Source organism: Pseudophryne corroboree, chromosome 12, assembly GCF_028390025.1.
Source record: "Pseudophryne corroboree isolate aPseCor3 chromosome 12, aPseCor3.hap2, whole genome shotgun sequence".
NCBI lineage: Eukaryota > Metazoa > Chordata > Amphibia > Anura > Myobatrachidae > Pseudophryne > Pseudophryne corroboree.
Genome location: NC_086455.1, coordinates 86,531,220 through 86,551,033, shown reverse-complemented (window position 1 = coordinate 86,551,033; position 19,814 = coordinate 86,531,220). Strand labels below are relative to the sequence as shown.

Sequence of the window (19,814 nt, the reverse complement as noted above, 5' to 3'; positions counted from 1 at the left end):
ATGTTTTTCACGTAACCCAGTAGAACCACAGGTGTATGAATTACTCACAGACATATGTTAAAAGGTTCACAGGTGGAGCTAATTATGTCATTTGTGATTCTGTGAGGAGACCTGCAAAACATGCACTGTGTGGGTTCCTGAGGGCCGAGTTTGAGAACCTGTGTTCCCAAAAAACACTCCTCAACATATAATATGTTAGCCTTGAGGAATACATGTGTCCCTATGTGTGATGCACCATCATATTTAAGACACACAAACTTACTGTAATCAGGAATAATTAATTTCCTAATGTTTGATGCTGTAAACTTGATGATGTGTAAGTAAATACACAGTTTGCCACACATATACATTATTATACACATTCTTTGATTTTTGATGTAAAAGTACATATTTGTTTGTTTCACCATCATGTGTAAAAACATTCTTACTAATTTTTAACACACACAAACATGTCCCAACAATACTGACATTCATTTTGTCAATGTTTTTAAAACAAAACAAAGCCAACATATTACAAGCTTTATACGCAACTCAATTGTGTTCTTCTTGTAATGTTGAATAGAGAAGAAAGCTAAAATATGTATCAATAACATTGTAATTTGGATTGTCTGCAGGAAAAGAGAATGATTGGAATCTAGAAAGAGTAATGATTAGAAAAAAAAATCAAGTGGTCAGTTTACTTCCTGCTAACATGTATGTGTGGCTCCATCAACATTTCCCTCCTCCAATACAAAAAAAAATGGTAAAGAATAAATGTGCGTACAAATTTTTTGTTTTTGTTTGTAGCACTTATAATTAATGATGTTGAAAAAAGTGTCAAGGAGCTAAGTGTTATATATTTTTCGCCAAAAATACACTTACTAACTATTTTGAGTTACTTATCACAAATGTCTAACTTGTATTTTTTTCACGTTTCTTTTGGTGGCTGCTTGTCCTGCCCTTTGCCTTTAGCACTGTCATGTTGTCGTGTTCTGGTGGAGAGTCTTGGTGGTGATGAGACTGGCATGATATTTGAAGTAGTCGTACCAGAACTGCTGCTTGTTTGCTGTTGGTGCATGCATCTGAGTGTTTCATTCAGGTTAGTGAGGGTGGCATTGAGTTCACGTGTAGCAGTATTTTGATTGTCTACTATTCGGAATAAACTTTCATTAATCTTTTGATTGTTTTGAAAAATGCTCATATAACTTTGCTGTTGTCTGTGCTTTTCTTCCATTATGCACTGTAAGTTGCCCATGACCTGTGTAATGTCTGTACGCATGAGTTCCATGGTATTGCCTATTCTGGTTGTTTGTTCATTTTGTCTACTCAGATTTCTTGATATTCTTCTGAGGTGAGATGGTAGGCTTGCAAACATTTGTGTCTGCTTACGCAGGCAATCTTCATTAGTGGACTGCTGTCTAGCCCAAGTGGTCCAAAACACCTGATCAGGGCCTTGTGTTCCTGGTGTTGTTGGGCTGTGTTGTGGTGGTGGTGTGCTTTGCTGTGGTGGTGTACTCACAGGTGTTGGGGGGCTCATTCCTTGCATTAATGGCTGCATTTCTAAGATGTTTGTCTCCTCCATGTCACTGTGTTGCTGTTGTTGCGGAGGGATGCTGTTCCCAGGACTAGAAGCTGAAATGTTAAACAAATCTCCGTTAGCTATCCATATGTTTGAGAAATGTAAACAAATCACTACACATGGAACACATGTGATTCACTGTTGCTTACAACTATTCTGCCTAGCAACATCATCACTCATAGCTTAAATACATACATATGCCTGTTTGTGGCAAATGTGTCTGGTTACTTTATTGTGAAAGCAAACACTTTAGTTTTATTGTAGCTCACGCATACTCCACCATAAAAACACATTGGAATACATAATGTGTTACCTTATAGCTTTGTTCAAACAAACATAGTAATGTTTTTATATGTATTTTGCAATGTTACCTGAAACACACATGTGAAATGTGGAAAAACAACCTTACTTTTTGCAATAAAACCAACATGCTTTTTTGTTGCAGCATCTTACACACAATGTCATACTGTATGGCTCAAGTGGACATACATATCTTTACTGGATGTGGACAAGGACATTTAGCTTGGATTACATTTAAGCTTTTACTTACTGCGGTAAGTATTTAAGTTTTTGATGTGTTTTGACTTAATGCGGTAATGAAATATTTTGATTACGTTCTGAAATTTTTCACATTTTTTTCAGTTTGATACTCACAATCAAGATGAGGGGAGTGTGGATGACGTCTTGGAGGTGTGTCCAAAATTTGGAGTGGGGGGACAGAACATACGGATGATAATCTTCGTGGCGGGGTAGCCTGCTGTGTTTGGGCCGGGACATACGACCTTGCTTTCTTTTCGGCCACAGGTTTTTTGTGGTGATGTCTTTCAGAAGTACCACTTCTGCTGCTCCATACTTCTTTTGATGGACCTTTTAATGAAAGTGCAATTTTGTTATGGCCATTCCTTTACAAGCATACCCTATACTACAATGGACACTTTACCTGCTTCCGCAGCGTCATCATCATCAGATGTGATAGGAGTTACTAGCCGACAAGTAGTACTGCTTTTTTCTAACACTGTGTAAAAGAAAAAAACATTTTTATCATGCTATTGTGTATACATCCACCCATTATGCTTACAAACATTTATTCTTGAAGAAATGCTTGTTTTATATTTATAAAAAACATAAGGACCGGAAAAACAAAAATAAAAAACTAAAAACATTGACCAAAACACATATGCACTATGGCAACATCAACACAGGAAAACATGTACAGGACACTGACATAAGCCACAAGTTAAAGAAAAAAAAAACGAAAAAAAAAACCACACATTTTATATTGAAAGGATAAGTATTACAGATGCAATATATAAATTGCTCTGTGATGTGGCACTCCAAAGACACATTACCACTATATGAGCCAAAACAAAATGTAGCAATTTTTAAAAAAAATTACACTGCAGTGTGGTGTCACGGTACAAATACAAGCAAAAAAAAAAATATTGGTAATTTAATTAAATAATTAACATTATCTAATAATGACACTACACATGTAAGTGGTTTCCAAACCACTTTCCAGTACTCCCTCCAGCCTCTAACATGACAACCACTGTTTTTAAAACATTGCACATGGATCACTTAAATATAAAACATAGTCACAATTTTAAATTAAAAATCGGCCAAAAGGAAAACATTATTGCAGGACAATTCAGAGACACACAAAGTCCAAACTACACATGCAAAATATCTGTCAGAAAAACACATGACATACAATAAAGTAAGATGTTACATTGGCTATTGTATAAAACATTAACCAAAACAATGTATTTGCTGACACACACTTGAAGATGGGAGTAATATGTAACGTCACATGACACACATTTAAAAAAACAACAACATAGAATGTAAATGCAAATACACATGCTCACCATTCTTCCTGGGCCTATCTGAATCCCGGACATGGGTTGCAGAGACAACTTCTGGAGGAATTACACTCCGCATGGGCTCATCATACTCCAGATAACTTGCAATATAGGGCTGCCCACCACCGGTTTTCCGAGCCGACTTGGCCTCCTTGGCCATTTTGGACTTGACACGTCACTTTAGTACCGTTTGCGGCACATGTCCTCCATCCGCTTGACCACCCCCTCACTATTGACAGCAGCAACAACTTTCGCCCACAACACCATCTTCCTCCGTGTTGGCACCTTGGCGGACTCAGGGCCAAATAGCTGCCTCTGATACTTCATCAGCTCACGCACCAATGCCACATTTTCAGCAAAACTAAACTTTACATTCCGCCCAGTCTTAGTAGTGGTGCGTGGCTGCAGAGCACTCTGACTGTCACTATCACTTGAGGCTGCTGCAGCAACCTCACCCACCTCCTCCACCTCACTAACACTCACCTCCTCCACCTGACCGACCTCCTCCCCCTCACTCACACCCTCCACCTCACCCACCTCTGAGTCACACATAATTGTGTGTCTAAACAGTTAACACAGGGAAAAAAAAGACAAACAACACACTCCTCCACTACCACTACACAACTCACACACACCCACACACACACACACACACACACACACACACACACACACACACAGACAAGGGACTATAAAGAAAAATAACTTGGACTAAAAATGAGACAAAACCACAAAATACAAGACAACAAGAATGACAAGACGACTTTCAAACACAATACCACACTCAGAAATCGCTACCAACGCTCCTCACCAAACCACAAATTCACCTACCTCCACACCACAACCTCCCTCCTCCTCACCACTAACTAAACCCACGAGGTGCGGACGGTTTGGGGCGTATTTATATGGTTGCGCTCAGACACTCCTACCATCTGAAACACAACCAATCACGAACGGGGATGAAAATCGAAACTGAAAGTGAAAATGCGGCAGCGGGAAAAAAAAAAACCCTGCCGCGTTTAACTTAGGAAAAAAAACAGCAAATACAACAAAAACACGTACGCAAACGACAATGACGGCCGTAAATGTGCCAAAAAAAAACCCGACTGGCATCGACATCGGAAAACACGACAACCATAAAGTCGACTGCTTCGTAACTTTGCGTATATGGATTTAAAAAGTTGCATGAAATTGCACCCGATACAAAACGAGTTTAAATACTACACAAACCGACTCAAACACGAATATTAGTAAATATTGGCCCATGTGATAGTTTAAAAATAAGTACCCTCCGGTCTTTATGTTCTTGCATACAGTGGGTTCTTTCTGATATTCTTCTTCTATGGTTCACAATGGGGACCCTTAATAGTGAAATAGACTCTCCCAAAGTCGGGAAGGAGAGCCCATAGTGTAGTAGTTTTTAAAATTTTAATATAAACATGACATAAAAGTAACCGTACATATAAATTGGACTCGTACAATAAAAACTTGCTTTAAAAGCTTATCTGAGTTCCTCCTGGAGGAGTGGATTCGCTGCCCAACGTGTTTCATCCTTTAAATAGTTTTCTAGGACTTCATCAAGGGGTAATTGGGGTACCCTGCAAGGGTTGGTTATTTATAGGAGAGTAATGGCTCATTAAGGAAATGAACATGATGTGCGCATGGACGGGATCGGGATTTTCCCCGCATTTTTAGGTGCGCATGTGCGGGAAGGTAACTCCCGCGAGATTATCTAGTATAGTTCCGGCCCATGTGCCTGTGCGTCACGCATGCGCGAGCTCTCGTGTTACCGCGTTAACGGCATCGATCCCCGCGCATGTGTGGACGCACCCGTGCGGGGGATAGATGTCCGTGCATACTTTGCGCACACGCGGGAACTCGTGCGGCCGCATCAACGGCACTGGAGCTCCTAGTGTCGGGAATTGCATGACAGATATGGACTGGCAAACAGTTTAAATGGGCATCAAAAACGTACTTCATTACAAGGAAGTGACGCCATTTTTCTGCGGCCCAGTGTAAAAACATCAAATACATTGTATAGAGGTGAAGTGACATAATGAATTAATGGAATGTGCATGCATTACATATATTAAAAAACAAGTATGGGGGCGTGACCTAGAGGCTGATCTAGCTGGCAGCACCCTGCATGAGCTCCCCTGTTAATGGGAGTTTTTACTGCTATTTGTAGCCCCTTCCTACCCGCTTTTTATATTCTGAGCCCAGTTCTGAGGCAGTAAGTAGTCTGTCAGGTAGTGAGCTGGTGCTGCAGAGTCGGGGAGCCGGTATTCTGGCTCCTGCGGACTGCTCGCTGCCTGCAAGCCGGGGCCTCAATTTGTGGACAACCCCCCGCGTGGTGCGCTCTCTTGGAACGCCTAACGGACGTACCTGCATCTTCCCCCCGCTGCTGACTTTCTCCGCCTGCACTGCGGACGCTGCTCGAGCAGAGGGAAAGACCCGGCTGAAGCCGGGCTGGGAGCCCCGGAGCCCGGGCAGCAGCCATCTTGGATCGCGAGTGACGGAGGAGGAAGCGGCGGCGTTCCGACGGCGGTGCCCCTCGGAGACCAGGTGAGCTTCACCCACCGCCCCAGCCTGCATGAGCTGCTCTCCTCTCCCCTTCCTGCGACCTCCTGTCAGAACGATCCCTCACCTGCTGCAGACAGGCCACCGGACCTACAGCGGCCCTCTGTCCTCTGTCCACATGCAGCCGTCCCCTGGGGTTGTAGCCCCGTACTCTGGACGACTCCACCTGCTACCCTATTACCCCCCACGCACCCTGCACGGCCCCTTCTCACCCTCTTGAGCGGAAACCGTTCTCATTAGGGCCCATCAGCCGCGGCCCACGGTTATGCTCGGCCCTGCACACTGTTTATACCGGGCACTGTAGTTGCCCAACCCGGGACTGCGCAGGTGTGATTCCCTTGCGGATCGCCCTGTGTCCTGGGAGTGCTACACAGATCTCCTCTCCGCCAGGTGAATCCCACACCCCGGTGCCTACTCCAGATCCCTCTCCCCCCCTATAGAGGCCCTCTGCCTCCCTCATTACATCCCTCCACTAATTGATGCCCCCTCCTTCAGAGCTCCCCGTAGCTTTGCCACAAGCTGCCAACGCTGCTGCTCCACGCAGTGATGCAATACCTTGTGCTCTCGTCCTCCATTATTCTACGTGATGCCACCTGATGATCGCCTGAGACCAGGCCACGGGGAGTGACCGCTCCCTGGGAGCCATGCTGTTCTGTGTATCTTCTTAATTCGGACGTATCTTGAGCTTATTGCAAAAACCCTCCTTGCTATCTCCCCGGAGTATGAGGCGTACCTCGAAATCCTCTAAACGGAGCAACAACAACCGATCTCAAAAAACCACGAGATCTCAAACAGACCTGAGGCCTTTCCTTCATCCAACGACATCCCCACAGATGGAGAGCCATTCTTCACCCCGCCCCCCGACATCTCCCTCTGCCACCTTGATCTCAAATCCGCCTGACGACATGGCTGACCCTGTAACAGCGGGAGGCCGGGACCTCCGGGAAATTCTGACCTTCATGAAGTCACTCCCTACTAAGCAAGACCTTCAATACACCATTAGGAATGAGCTCGCCTCCATTAAAAGTGAAATCTCACACCTGTCTGATTGATTAATGAATCTGGAAGAAGACCAAGAGGCCAATGTCTCCTGTATGTCCTTGTTGAGACTCCATCTTTGCTCATTCCAAGGAAATCTATGCTTTACAGTCTAGAATGACGGATATCGACAACAGAGGCAGACGGAATAATATTCGCATCCGCGGTTTCCCGGAAGACGTTTCACAGTCTGGGTTAGTGGATGCCCTGACCAAGATATTTAACGAACTCTTGAATAAAGATTCAGACAACGTTATCACTTTTGACAGAGCCCACAGAGCCCTTCGACCGAGAGGCCTCACCACCAACAGGCACCGAGACGTCATTTGCCGGCTCCATTATTTCTCCCAGAAAGAGGAGGTCATGTCCAAAGCCCGTCAACTGGCCAAAATTGATTTCAACGGCTCCGATATCAGCCTCTATAAAGATCTTTCCTGGTACACGCTCCAGCAACGGAGATCCTTGAAACCCCTAACAGACGAACTGCGGAAACGTCAACTGCGGTATCGATGGGGTTTCCCCTTTAACCTCCAGGCTTGTTCCTCTGGAAAATGGTTCACCCTGTCCTCTCATGCAGTCCTCTCCTCGTTCTGCTCTTCACTAGGTCTACCTCCGTTAGACATTCCAGATTGGGAGTTTCCTCTCCCTGATGTCCCTCTCCCTGAAAGTGCTCCTGACCTACAACCATGGCATGAGGTACGCGGCGCCGTGAAGAGAAGCCAACCGACCGCTTCCCCCTCCAAGTCTGATTTGTTCTGAGGTCTCTTCTGTTTAGTGTTATTGTTTTTGCTTATTTCAAGAGACTCATACTACTACTACAGTGTTGGAGGGTATTTCTTCTTCTACAAGAGTTCTCACATACGCTTCTCATTAAATCTCAGACTGTTGAGGGATATTATTACTAACTAACTAATTTGTTTACTTGGGCTGGTCGGTTGGTGGTGGGAGCTGTAGATCATTCTGCTGCCCCTGCTGCCCGCCGTCCAGTCCTCTTATTGCAGGATTTTTTCCTTTCTTTTTGTGTCGGTTTCGGGCGTATTTTTTTACGGTGGTTCCTGGCGCAGTTCACTCCCATTCCCCCATCGAACCCGCCCTTGGCTTAATGTCGGTGGGGAGGCTGAAAGTACTACGGTTCAGTCTCTCTCCTGCGGGTCTTTTTCTGATATTACATTGTTGTTGTATTTTATTTTTCTTTGTCTCGTTTTCCACGCCTACTCTTCTTCCTCCCCCTTTTCTCTCCTTCCACTTTCAGGTTTATAGAAATTTGCTCTATTTCACTCCACCATGAGCACCCCTGGGAGGATTAAAGTGCTGTCCCTTAATGCGCGTGGTCTTAACACGCCGGAGAAGAGATCTAGCCTTTTACGCTTACTGAGGTCTGAAAGGGCACATGTTGCGTTAGTGCAGGAGACCTATTTTAAAGTTGGAATTCGTAATCCCTCTCTTACCAGTCGCTATTTCCCCATGGCATATTACAGCAATACCTCAGGTAGCAAGCCCAAGGGAGTGGCTATTATTTTCTCCAAGGATTTATGCATTTCTGATGTATCCACACATAGGGTGGTTCTGGGTAGGCTCCTCCTCTTGACTTGTAAACTCTTTGAACAACTGTTCACTTTTGCAGTGATGTATGCCCCAAACCAGGCCCAATTATCTTTTTTCAATTCCCATCTCCCGTGATTGGACTCTCTGTTCCAAGGCATTACTGTTTTGGGTGGGGACTTCAATTGGACTTTGGACCCCCGTACTGACACATCATCCCAAACCTCTAGATTTGTTGCATCTAAATATCGCCATATCAAATGTTTACTTCATACACAACAACTAGCTGACTCCTGGAGAACCCTCAACCCCTCGGGACATGACTATTCCTTCTATTCACACCCCCATCGGGTTTATTCCCATATAGATTACTTGTTCCTTAGCCATAGACACCTCCAGCTTCTCATAGATGCCACTATCGGCTCTATCACCTGGTCAGATCACGCTCCGGTGACGTTGACTCTAGATCTCCCTCACGGTCTCCATAAACAATGGACCTGGAGACTCAATGAGTCTCTTCTCTATGACACACTTTGTAAAGATGCCTTAGATAAGGCTATAGACGATTATATTGCCACGAATGATACAGGCGATGTCTCTCACCTAACTGTGTGGGAGGCACATAAGTGTGTACTCCGGGGCAAGCTGATCCAACTAGGCACTTATAAGAAGAAGCAGAGGCAGTCTCTGATCTCAGGTCTTCTAACTAGGATTCACGCCCTCGAGACCTCTCACAAGGCATCATTGTCAGATAGGACCCTCGTAGAATTGACGGAAGCCCGCTCACAGTTGAATAAACTCCTGTCTGATAATATAATTCTCTCCATCCGTAAATGTAACTGGAAATATCAGTGGGGTAATAAACCTGTCCGAGTCCTAGCTCAGGCTTTACATGCTCAACACTCGGCTTCGTTTATTAGCTCTGTGAAGGATGCCAAAGGAGTCCCCAAATTTAAATCACCTGAGATTGGCGCGTGCTTTGCACAGTTTTACGCCTTGCTCTACAACTTATAAAGTGCCCCCCAAGGTGCAGACTCCCACCTTTCACTCCAAAAAATAAGGGACTATCTGTGGTCCATAGAGTATCCCGTTCTCCAGCCCTCGAAACTTAGCTTGCTGGAAGCCCCTTTCACTGCCCAAGAACTGGATCACGCCATTTCCTCTATGCCGTCCGGAAAAAGCCCTGGCCCTGACTGTTTCACTATTGCATACTATAAGGTGTTTAAGGATAGACTGATTCCCCTACTTCTTAGAGCATTTAACTCAATTTCATCTGGCTCTCATTTTTCCCGTGATTCTCTGGAATCCCATGTTTCGGTGATACCAAAACAGGGCAAAGACCCTTCGGTTTGTTCCAGTTATAGGCCCATTTCCCTCCTGAATGTGGATCTTAAGATCTACGCCAAGATCCTGGCCAATAGATTAAAGAAGCTGATCCCTCTCTTAGTTCACAATGACCAGGTTGGTTTTGTTATGGGCCGAGAGGCTAAAGACAATACAACCAAAATTCTTAATCTTATCCACTTAGCTTCCTACAGTTCTACTCCCACTATCCTACTCTCTACTGATGCCGAAAAGGCATTTGATAGGGTCAGTTGGAAATTTATGACCTCAATTTTAGAGCACATTGGCTTAGGTCCCAACGCACTTGCTTGGATACTAGCCCTCTACGACTCTCCGACTGCAAAGGTACGCATAAATGGCACCCTATCTGAACCATTCACCATAAGCAACGGCACTAGGCAAAGCTGCCCACTATCTCCGTTGATCTTTGTGCTCTGTATTGAAGTGCTAACTAGAGCCATATGAGCTAATCATGACATCAGGGGTTTTGTTGTGGGAGATGGAGAGTACAAATTAGCACTGTTTGCCGATGACCTCTTAGCCATAGTATCCCACCCCACTGACTCCTTACCACACCTGATGGACGAGCTTGACCTCTTTGGACAACTTTCCAACTTCAAAATTAATTACTCTAAATCTAGCGCTCTTAATATTCCCACCCCTACAGAGTCCATAATGTACCTTAAACGTTCTTTCCCCTTCTCATGGCAATCTTCTCATATAACATACCTCGGTGCTAAGCTGTCCGCTAGTGAGTCCCAGCTGTTCCTGTTAAATTATTTGCCTCTTTTGCAAACAATTCGGAATGACTACTCTAGATGGAATATGAAATATCTATCTTGGTTTGGGAGGATAAATATAGTTAAGATGAATACCCTTCCTAAACTATTGTATGTAATGCAGGCCCTCCCGATACGCATCCCAGAGTCCTGGTTCCGATCCATCTCGCGATTGATCCAACAGTTTATCTGGCAACGGAGGAGACCTAGACTTAAACGCTCCCACTTGACTAAATCAATCGAAAATGGCAGCCTCAAACTTCCTGATATAAAACATTATTACCATGCCATTCTTCTAAGTAGAATTATAGATTGGATGAGAAGTCGCGAGTTCAAACAATGGGTGGTACTGGAGGGCCTGTACGTGCAGCAATCCCCAGAAATATTCCCTTGGCTCCCCTCCTTTCCGAGGTTACTCCTCCCCTATCCCACTATTACTCCCACGCTAGCCGCCTGGAAAACACTACGGGGTCTTCCCTACATCTCATCTAAATTCGGCCCCTTGACATCCTTTCTGACCAACCCTGATTTTTCACCGGGTGTTAACCCCACCCACTTTTCACAATGGGCTATTACAGGATTGTTCAGGGTCGGCCAGATGGTGTCGGCGACTGGAGTCAAACAGTTCGCAGACTTGAGGGCGAGGTGGGACATCCTCCAACAGGACTTTTGGAAGTTCCTACAAATAAGGCACTTCTTGACAACTAATGCTAGACTTCACAGCGCCACCAGGGAGTTGACCCTATTTGAGAAGCTTTGCGTTGCAACCCTAGACCCGCACACACTATTTCCACGCTATATAAAATTGTTTGCCATTCCCGACCTGTCGATACCTCGCCCTTTGCTGTGGCCTGGGAGAGGGACTTGGGAATTTCCTTATCACCTAGAGATTGGGAAAGAATTTTCTTAAAAACTCACTTGAGATCTGTCTGCGTCCAGGTCCGGGAGACACAATACAAAGTTGTGACAAGGTGGTATAGACACCCCTCCCTCCTCCACGCTATGTATCCCTCCTCGCCAGCTCACTGCTGGCGTTGCTCCTCCACAACTGGCTCCCTCTTACACATTTGGTGTACTTGCTCCATGATCCAACCATTTTGGCGGGAGGTTGTACTCATTTCTCAGGACATTCTTAGAATTCAGATTCCGTCTGACCCTGCATTTTGGCTTATTAATCACTCTAATATTCCAGTGTCCCAATACAAACACTCATTACTGCATCATCTCAGCAATGCAGCACATGCTGTAATCCTGGCCATGTGGAGGTCCCACCTCCCCCCTACATGTCGTGCATGGTTCGCTGAACTGGACTATTTTATGAGAATGGAAGACTTGTTTCTTTCATCGATAGGCAAGTCTAGTGAATTTGATTCTACTTGGCTCCCTTGGTTGGATTACAAGACCTCCCAGGCCTACTTAGCCACTCCCTTGGAAAGCAGTTAATATCCCTGTAGCTCTGTTTGTATACCTCAATAAGTGTTACCTCTTACTTTCTCTTGTCCCCTTCTCTCTTTTTCTTCCTTCCCACTTTTCCTTGCTTCTTTCCTCAATGCCTAATGGCTACCTTTCCCTGGTTCTCTTTAGTTTTTATATTTCTTATTATAAAGAACACATTTTATTGTTGATGCACAGTGCAGCCCACAGCAGGCACACCATGGCCTCCCTACGATATTGTATTACAGTATCTCCCGCTCCTTAGATGTTGTGCTCTATGTGCCAGCCCACTTAGTTGATGCTGTCTTTGAAGGTTCTTTATTTCTCTGCTGGCTTGCTATCCTTGCACTAAGCATTTTTACATTTAGATCTGTGACTACATACTTTATTTGTATCAATGTTTCTAAATTTGAATATGTCTGTGTTCTTCTTTGTTTATGTCTTTGAAAATCTTTAATAAAAATCGATTGTACAAAGAAAAGCAAGTACACTATATATATCCTATAGCATAATAAGAAAATATATAGAAAAATATATATACTTTAAAAAAATACAATAAAAAATATAAATTAAAAAAATTTAACATTAAATTAAATATTATAAATTAAGATGTCGTTTATGTACCCTTGGTATAGAACAATGTCAGTCTTGAATGGGTTATTCTGGTATATGTTTTTTGTTTCCCAGCTGCCCATGTGTAGATTCGCAAAACTTGGTGCGAAAACTGTCCCCATTGCTGTCCCACATTTTTGAAGAAAAAAGTTGTCCAGAAACTTGAAATAGTTATGTTTTAGAATGAATTCTATCAGTACACAGATAAAGTCTCTGTGTTCGGGTGTTAGGTCTGGATCCTGAAGAAGATATTCTCTGCATGAGTGTATTCCTTTTATGTGGGTGATAGTAGTGTACAATGATTGTACATCAATAGTGACCCATCTAAAGTGATCTTGCCATTTGAAGTGCTCAAGACTTTGTAAAATAGCCGTAGTGTCTTTGACGTATGATTCTAAAGTGACAACATATTTGTGTAAAAAAACTTCCACATATTCTGATGTTGCTGCCGTAAGGGACTCTATGCCCGCGACAATAGGTCGGCATGGTGGATTTTTGAGGCATTTATGTATCTTTGGGAGAAAGTAGAAGACAGGGATCGTGGGATAATTGCTAATCATGAGCTGGTATTCGTCCTTACTAATGATACCTTTCTCTACATCTCTTCGTTCTGATACAAATTCCAATGTGGGATCTCCTTCAAGTTTTCTGTAGAAATTTTCATCACTGCTGAGCAGTCTATTTGCTTCCTTTTCATAATCCTCACGATTGTTGTGTCTTCTTTGATGCTTTTGATGGCATTTTTCTCAGTGTTCGTCAAATTTGATTGGATCTTCATGGGTAGTTGTTCTTTGCACAGGTCCTTCTTCACAAGTTCGAAAAACATTTCTATCTGGCTACTTTTGGACTCAAGGGGATAGTATTTGGATTTGTTTTTCAGTCCAGATTTGTTCTCTACGACATTAGAGGGTGTAAACTGCGTGATTTCTTTCCTTGTAAAATGTCTTTGTAATGTCAGTTTCCTGATGTATTTACTGAGATCAATATATAATTGAAAATTCTTTGGTTTAGTAGCTGGAGCAAATGAAAGTCCCTTACTTAATAATGAGATTTCTGAATTCGTAAATTCTTTTCTGGACAAATTGAAAATGCCTTTATCTTTCAGTTCCACTTCTGATATTAATATCTGTTTCTTTTTTTCACATTTTGATTTTCCTGCTCGTCTACCTCTTCTTCCTCTCTTGAAGGTCTTTTCAAGGGTGAGGCTGTATGTACACTTTCTTTGATGGTGTGTTTCTTGTAGCGGTCTCTCCAACGTGGAGTGCTCGGGGATAAACAATCACTGTCCGTTTCGGAGTTTAAGCGATTCAGGGGTGTAAATCTATTTCTTGTGTTCAGTCCGTTTTGCCTAGGGAGGTTTTCTTTCCTCCAGTGTTGTCTTTGTGATTTGAGCGGTAGTGTTGTCCATTCATCCCTTTTTTCTTGATATTGGTATGAAGTTCTCTTTAATTTCCCAACGTTTCTGACATCCTTTTTATTTCAGGTCAGGAGTGACCTTCTGACATACAAGAACAAGAGTAATGACAGAAGTAGGAACCTAGACTTCATCACTTCATATAATGTGGGAGAGAACCATATCAAAAGTGCTCTCAATAAACATTGGAACATACTGAAAATGGACAGTATCCTTAAGGACGTATTACCGGACAAACCTAAGATTATCTTTAGAAGAGCCCGCAATCTGAAAGAGATACTAGCACCTAGCATGCTAAAACCACTGCACACAAGGAGTGAACCAACCTGAAGGTCTGAAATTAAAGGCTTTTTTAAATGCAATCACTGCTGTATCTGTAAATACACACACAAAGACACCAAACGTTTCAGTAATGCGGATTGCACTAAAATGTACACTATAAAAGAAATGATGAACTGCTCCACTACTAATGTCATCTACCTTCTAGAATGCAGCTGTGGTCTCAAATATATCGTGAGGACAAAGAGACCGCTACGAATAAGAATTCAAGAACACGTGAGGTCCATCAAAAATAAAGTCTTGAACCATACGGTACCAAGACATTTTAATGAACATCACCATGGAAACCCATCTGAACTACGTTTTAAATCCATCGAACATGTCAAACTCCAGGAAACAGGTGGAGACCTAGAAAATAAACTTGCTAGGAGAGAAATGTATTGGATCCACACTTTAAATACTCTTACCCCTAATGGGCTAAATGATTACTATGAATTACCCCTTTTCTTTAACCAATCAAGACTACACTAAGGTCTTATCCTCACTTTGAATCTACCGATATATATTGTAATCTCTAAGATTTGTCCATATTGACCTAAATGGGTCAATTAGCTCTTTACCTTAGATAAATAAATGAGCTATTGAATCAATACACACTCTTCCAATTGTAGTGCAACAGTCACTAATCCACAGTAATATTTTTCTTTTTTTTTAATGCAAATTGTGTTTTATTGACAAAGAGATAACACACAGCACAAAAGAGTTGCATATAATACAAGAATCAGTGTAACAGGTGCTGACATTTTAAACGTAGACTGACAATACAAAAAAGAAATAATAAATAAAAATTGTCGAAGTCAAAAATATTACATAGAAAGAACATACAGACTCCACACATATAAGTCACTATGCTTGCAAATACGCGCAGCGAGCACAGCAATATATGGTAACACACACATTTACACGGACATGCCACAGAGATGGATTTGACACTTATTTCATACAGCACATAATTATAATAATATCAAGCGCCAGACATCATAATGATTTAAAATTATATAATGGAGTAATGTCATGTATGTGTATTATTGAAACGAAGCAAGATAGACCTGTCATATTTGGTATTAAAGTAACCAGATTAATGTGTAGATTCACTTGATACTTGTTATTAAGTTGTAGGACATTACAACAAGTATTTATGATTAAATGTATGAAAGCTAAAAGTCACTGTTATTAGGACAATAGACATTCCAAACAGGTGGTGGACAGGAAACTCAGGCCAGCCCTTTGGATGTCTTCAAGGCTGAATCTGGTTAGCATACGAACAGACTAGTGACTCATCATGAATGAGAAAGTTCCCTCCCTTAGACTAGATGTGTGCACTCCCCCAAAACTAGATAACACATTTGCTGAAGAGACATACAGGAGTCTCTGTCCTCCCCTGGGTGCTGTTCGAGATGCTGTCTGGCCAGTTCCTGTATTTATTTACAGAGAGAGAAAGAGTGATATGGAGGGACGAATCTATATGAGAAAGATATGGTAATTGTATCGCTGGCCTGTAACTGTATGTATTAACTGCTTACTGTATAAATGGTAACCATGTAACTATATGTATACTGTACATTGTGATATATTGAATACATATCCTTTTAATAACAAATATATACATCAATGAGCTTTGGAACTCAGATAATGTGTGGGTGTATTGTTTTCTCTTATGGGATGCAGTGTTTTGCGATGTATAGCGCATATTCATGGCACATGGTAATAAGATGTGCAGGCATCTACAATATATATTAGAGCGGGCATTTTAAATATGTTAGAAAGCAATTTGGTATTTACAGATGAGGGCTCGTCCGCGATATGACGGTCTTAATGATGCACTGTACATTACAAACGCGACGCTGTGGTCGATCAGCTTATGATGGATGCATCGTGATGCTGAGAAATCATATCCGTGTGTTCTGTTGTGTTATCAGTAAGCCGATGATATGAAAATTCAAGGGACAATGTTTCTCATAATATTTAAAATGCTAAAATGTATTTTTATTGTTGCAAAACAAAGTTCAAATAAGTCATATTGTGTTTGATTCAGATTGGATTGTTTATCTGTTAAGTAGATTTAAAAGTACATTTAAATGTTGCTGCATAGCCTTGATATAGCCTGTCCACCATCTTGTGTAAACCTCATGAATGTGGAAGGAGGAGGAGCAGTGGCCATTTTAGGAAAGTCACTTTCTAAATAGCTGATTTTCAGTCTGCTTAGAACAATCAGTTTCCTTTGTCACATCAAGCACCATTTATGAGTTACCAATGCATTTATTTAACCCATGCCATAGTCAATTACAAATAGTTTCAATTGGGCCTAGTGAGAGTAAATGGTGAGATAAGTGTTTTTTTGGGGGGCGGTTTTTCCTTCTTGTCTGTGCGTAATTACTTTACATAAAGTGGGGGGGTTGCACACAGATAGAAAAAGGAAAGAAAGAGTTTTGGTTTTTTTTTTTTCTTTTTCTTCCAAGACTTGTAGACTCTGCTTACTAGGGAGGATAGCCATTGAAATGCAAATTAACCTGTGTAACTGCTTTTTTTTTAGCAATGAAAAGCACATATTTTTAAGGTGTCTCACAGGCGGCCAGTGAATGATGCATATGTATAATATTATTATAATTATGTGTATATTTATATCAGTGTATGTTCTGCAAGATAGCTATCCAATCTGAATCATATCATTTAAATTATAGATTATTGCAGTCATTATAGATCTGTGTGAAATCGGATACATTTGTTGCTATATAGGTAAATTTGAAATAACAGTATTTAAGGAAGTAAATCTAAAGCACATCACGCAGGTCTGGCCTTGTCGTTAAAGGTTACACAGAATTAGCGGTTGTGCTTGTGAGCGATTATAGTTAGTATTGCTCACATTGTACACGTGTCTCGGACAAAGTATAGGACTGCGCACGCAGCATAAAAGACACGCACGGTCGCGTGTTTACGCAAAGTGCGTAAGAGTGCGGACGATAAGTACAAATTACACGATAGTTTTTGTTCAGTTAAAAGGTGGGACAGTAGCCATTCTACAATAGCACATAACTATCCGGTTTCTAAAGCAGATTAGTATAAAACTTTTGCTTAAACTGTATTGCCTCTGGGGGTAAAGCTGCCAATCAGAACGCGTGAAAAAAAAATTGTACAGAAAAATAAAGCATATTTGAGTGAGTGAAAGTAAGAGTGAACGTATTGAACCCCCGGGAATTCAGGATCCCGTCGTGTGGTACACCAAGTGAGTGGAGGCTTGGAGGCGTGAGGCGGCTGACTCACGTTAGTATAGATTGGAATACGTAAGTCGTGAGGAGACTTACACAGGAGCTTGGTAGGGAATTGTGAATTTTGTGACCCATATAGGTTTTTGATATGCTCCGGCTGAGGTTTCGCAGCTTGGGATTCAATTCCAGTGGTCATAGGGTGGATAGGTAACAAGTACCTATACGATGCGATTGGACCGCGCGTTTGTGGGTGCGATATATAGCGCAACTTGATACCCCTTTTACGAGCTTTTGCGTAAAATTGCGGTATCATTAGCGCCATGTAGAGCATACGCAAGCGTGATTTGTGTATAAAAAGTGCATTGGGAGTTTTCGCTGGTCTCTCTCAGGAAAATCTCTGACAGATATTTACTGGAAAGGGTAAGTTACTCCTAAAAACTTCCAGTAAATATAGGTCAATTAGGGTCCCTAAGTTGGGTACATCGCCTTCGCTATCGACAGTGTATGGTAGTAACGGCCAACATGGGCGAGAGTGGGTGGAAGCGCTCTGAGAACTTTCACTGTCACCTTATATTGAGTATTTTGGTATTTGTAGGAATAGCCGAGAAGGCAACACCCACAAATTATGGGAGCCAGTTGCTCAACTAAGGGACGTATGGTAGCCAGGGTTCAGGCAGAAGAGTTGGGACCGAGAAGGTCAGAACTGCGGCCGAGAGGGTCCGCAAGGTTTATTATGTGTGGGAAATATGGTCCACATGCTGAAGTTTACTGTGATGAATGGGTACGTATGACTGACAACGATAGGGTATCATTCCCCAGGGTGGGCAGCTTTGAGCCAGAGGTACTGCAGAATGTAGGTATTAAAATATGTCTGATAAAATCCAGAAAACAAAGGGTCAGACATACAAATTGTTTAAACCTGTGGCAGCAAGAGGGGTTGGTGAGTTTGATCCTAAGGTATTGCAGGTGGTATGTCTAATCAAAGTCATATAAGACAAGAATGGAAATATAAGAACTGTTTGAACTTGTAGCAACAATAAACAAGTAGGAAGAAAAAAAAGAGAATGCAAGTACACCGCCTTATGTAGATGTGGAAGTAGTTACGGCCAGCATACAAACTATAGAAAATAATAAAAATATGAAAAATATGACTGTAACCTATATATGTACTAATGAATGTTGACGTTTTATTTAGGAGGAGAAGGTGACCTGATTGTTTTCAGCCATTTCTCATGCACCCAGAGGAGTATCCAACCAGTGAAAGAAGAGCAGTAGCCTGCGGGGGAAGTGGCTGAGACCAGTGGAACTGGTAAGTATGGTATCATTCATGTACATATATAGTAAAACCCAAAAATAAAACAAAAAATCAAGAAAGTAACGTCAGAAATGGAGAAAAACCTGTCCGCACATTAGTATTTGCCAGTAGGAAAGCGGACAGAGACAGGGTAACTCCCGGGTATTTCTTTCAGTTACCATATAAGAAGTATTCATTCCTAGTAATGCCCCTAGTCAAGATGAGCTCGGAAATGTTTGTTGGACTATGTACAGACCCTTAATACGGGATGAGAAGGATTGAATGAATACTTCGCATGACCTAGAAGCTTTTTAAACTTTTTTTTTTCTTGTCTTTTGCAGTAATAGAAAACTCTCCATCTGGATAAGATCACTGGTAAACACTAATTCGGCAAATGGGAGGTGGCTGTCTCTGTGCTAATGGACGGGCTCAATAATGCATTGAAGGCAGGGTGCAGACTTCTTTGCAAAATTGGAAAGGGGTCACAGTAGCTAATCTTAGAGAGTGTGCTATTGAACATCACAAGAATAGTGCTAGGCACAGAGAACAACAGGTGGAGAGGTTTGAGGATGGTAAGTATACTGGCACATACAGGAAAGACCCATCAGTCCAAACCCCAGATCCCTAATGGTCAATAATATGTTACACTTGTAGGAAGGAAGGGCATTTTGCCAGAGATTGTAGGAGTAGTAGAACACATAGTCAATATAGACCCCCTAGACAGAAAACACAAGCCACATTATTAAACACATAGACGGGACCAAGGGACATATATTAAGGAATCATAAGCCATATAGAAAACACAGATTTGG

At 42.2% G+C, this 19,814-nt stretch overlaps 2 protein-coding genes across 16 annotated transcripts in view; both read right to left on the bottom strand.

The window, feature by feature from the left end:
* The window catches only part of LOC134980775 (protein SIX6OS1-like), a 987,982-nt gene that overhangs the window by 59,596 nt on the left and 908,572 nt on the right, over positions 1 to 19,814 (bottom strand). The gene's annotated exons all lie outside the window — the stretch shown is intronic.
* LOC134980298 (uncharacterized) lies at positions 309 to 2,420 on the bottom strand. The gene is made up of 2 exons (XM_063947053.1): positions 2,213 to 2,420; positions 309 to 1,611 (listed from the first exon to the last, which is right to left on the bottom strand). Exon 2 carries the CDS (start codon positions 1,559 to 1,561, stop codon positions 908 to 910), a length of 654 nt encoding a protein of 217 aa, XP_063803123.1. The 5' UTR covers positions 1,562 to 1,611; positions 2,213 to 2,420; the 3' UTR covers positions 309 to 907.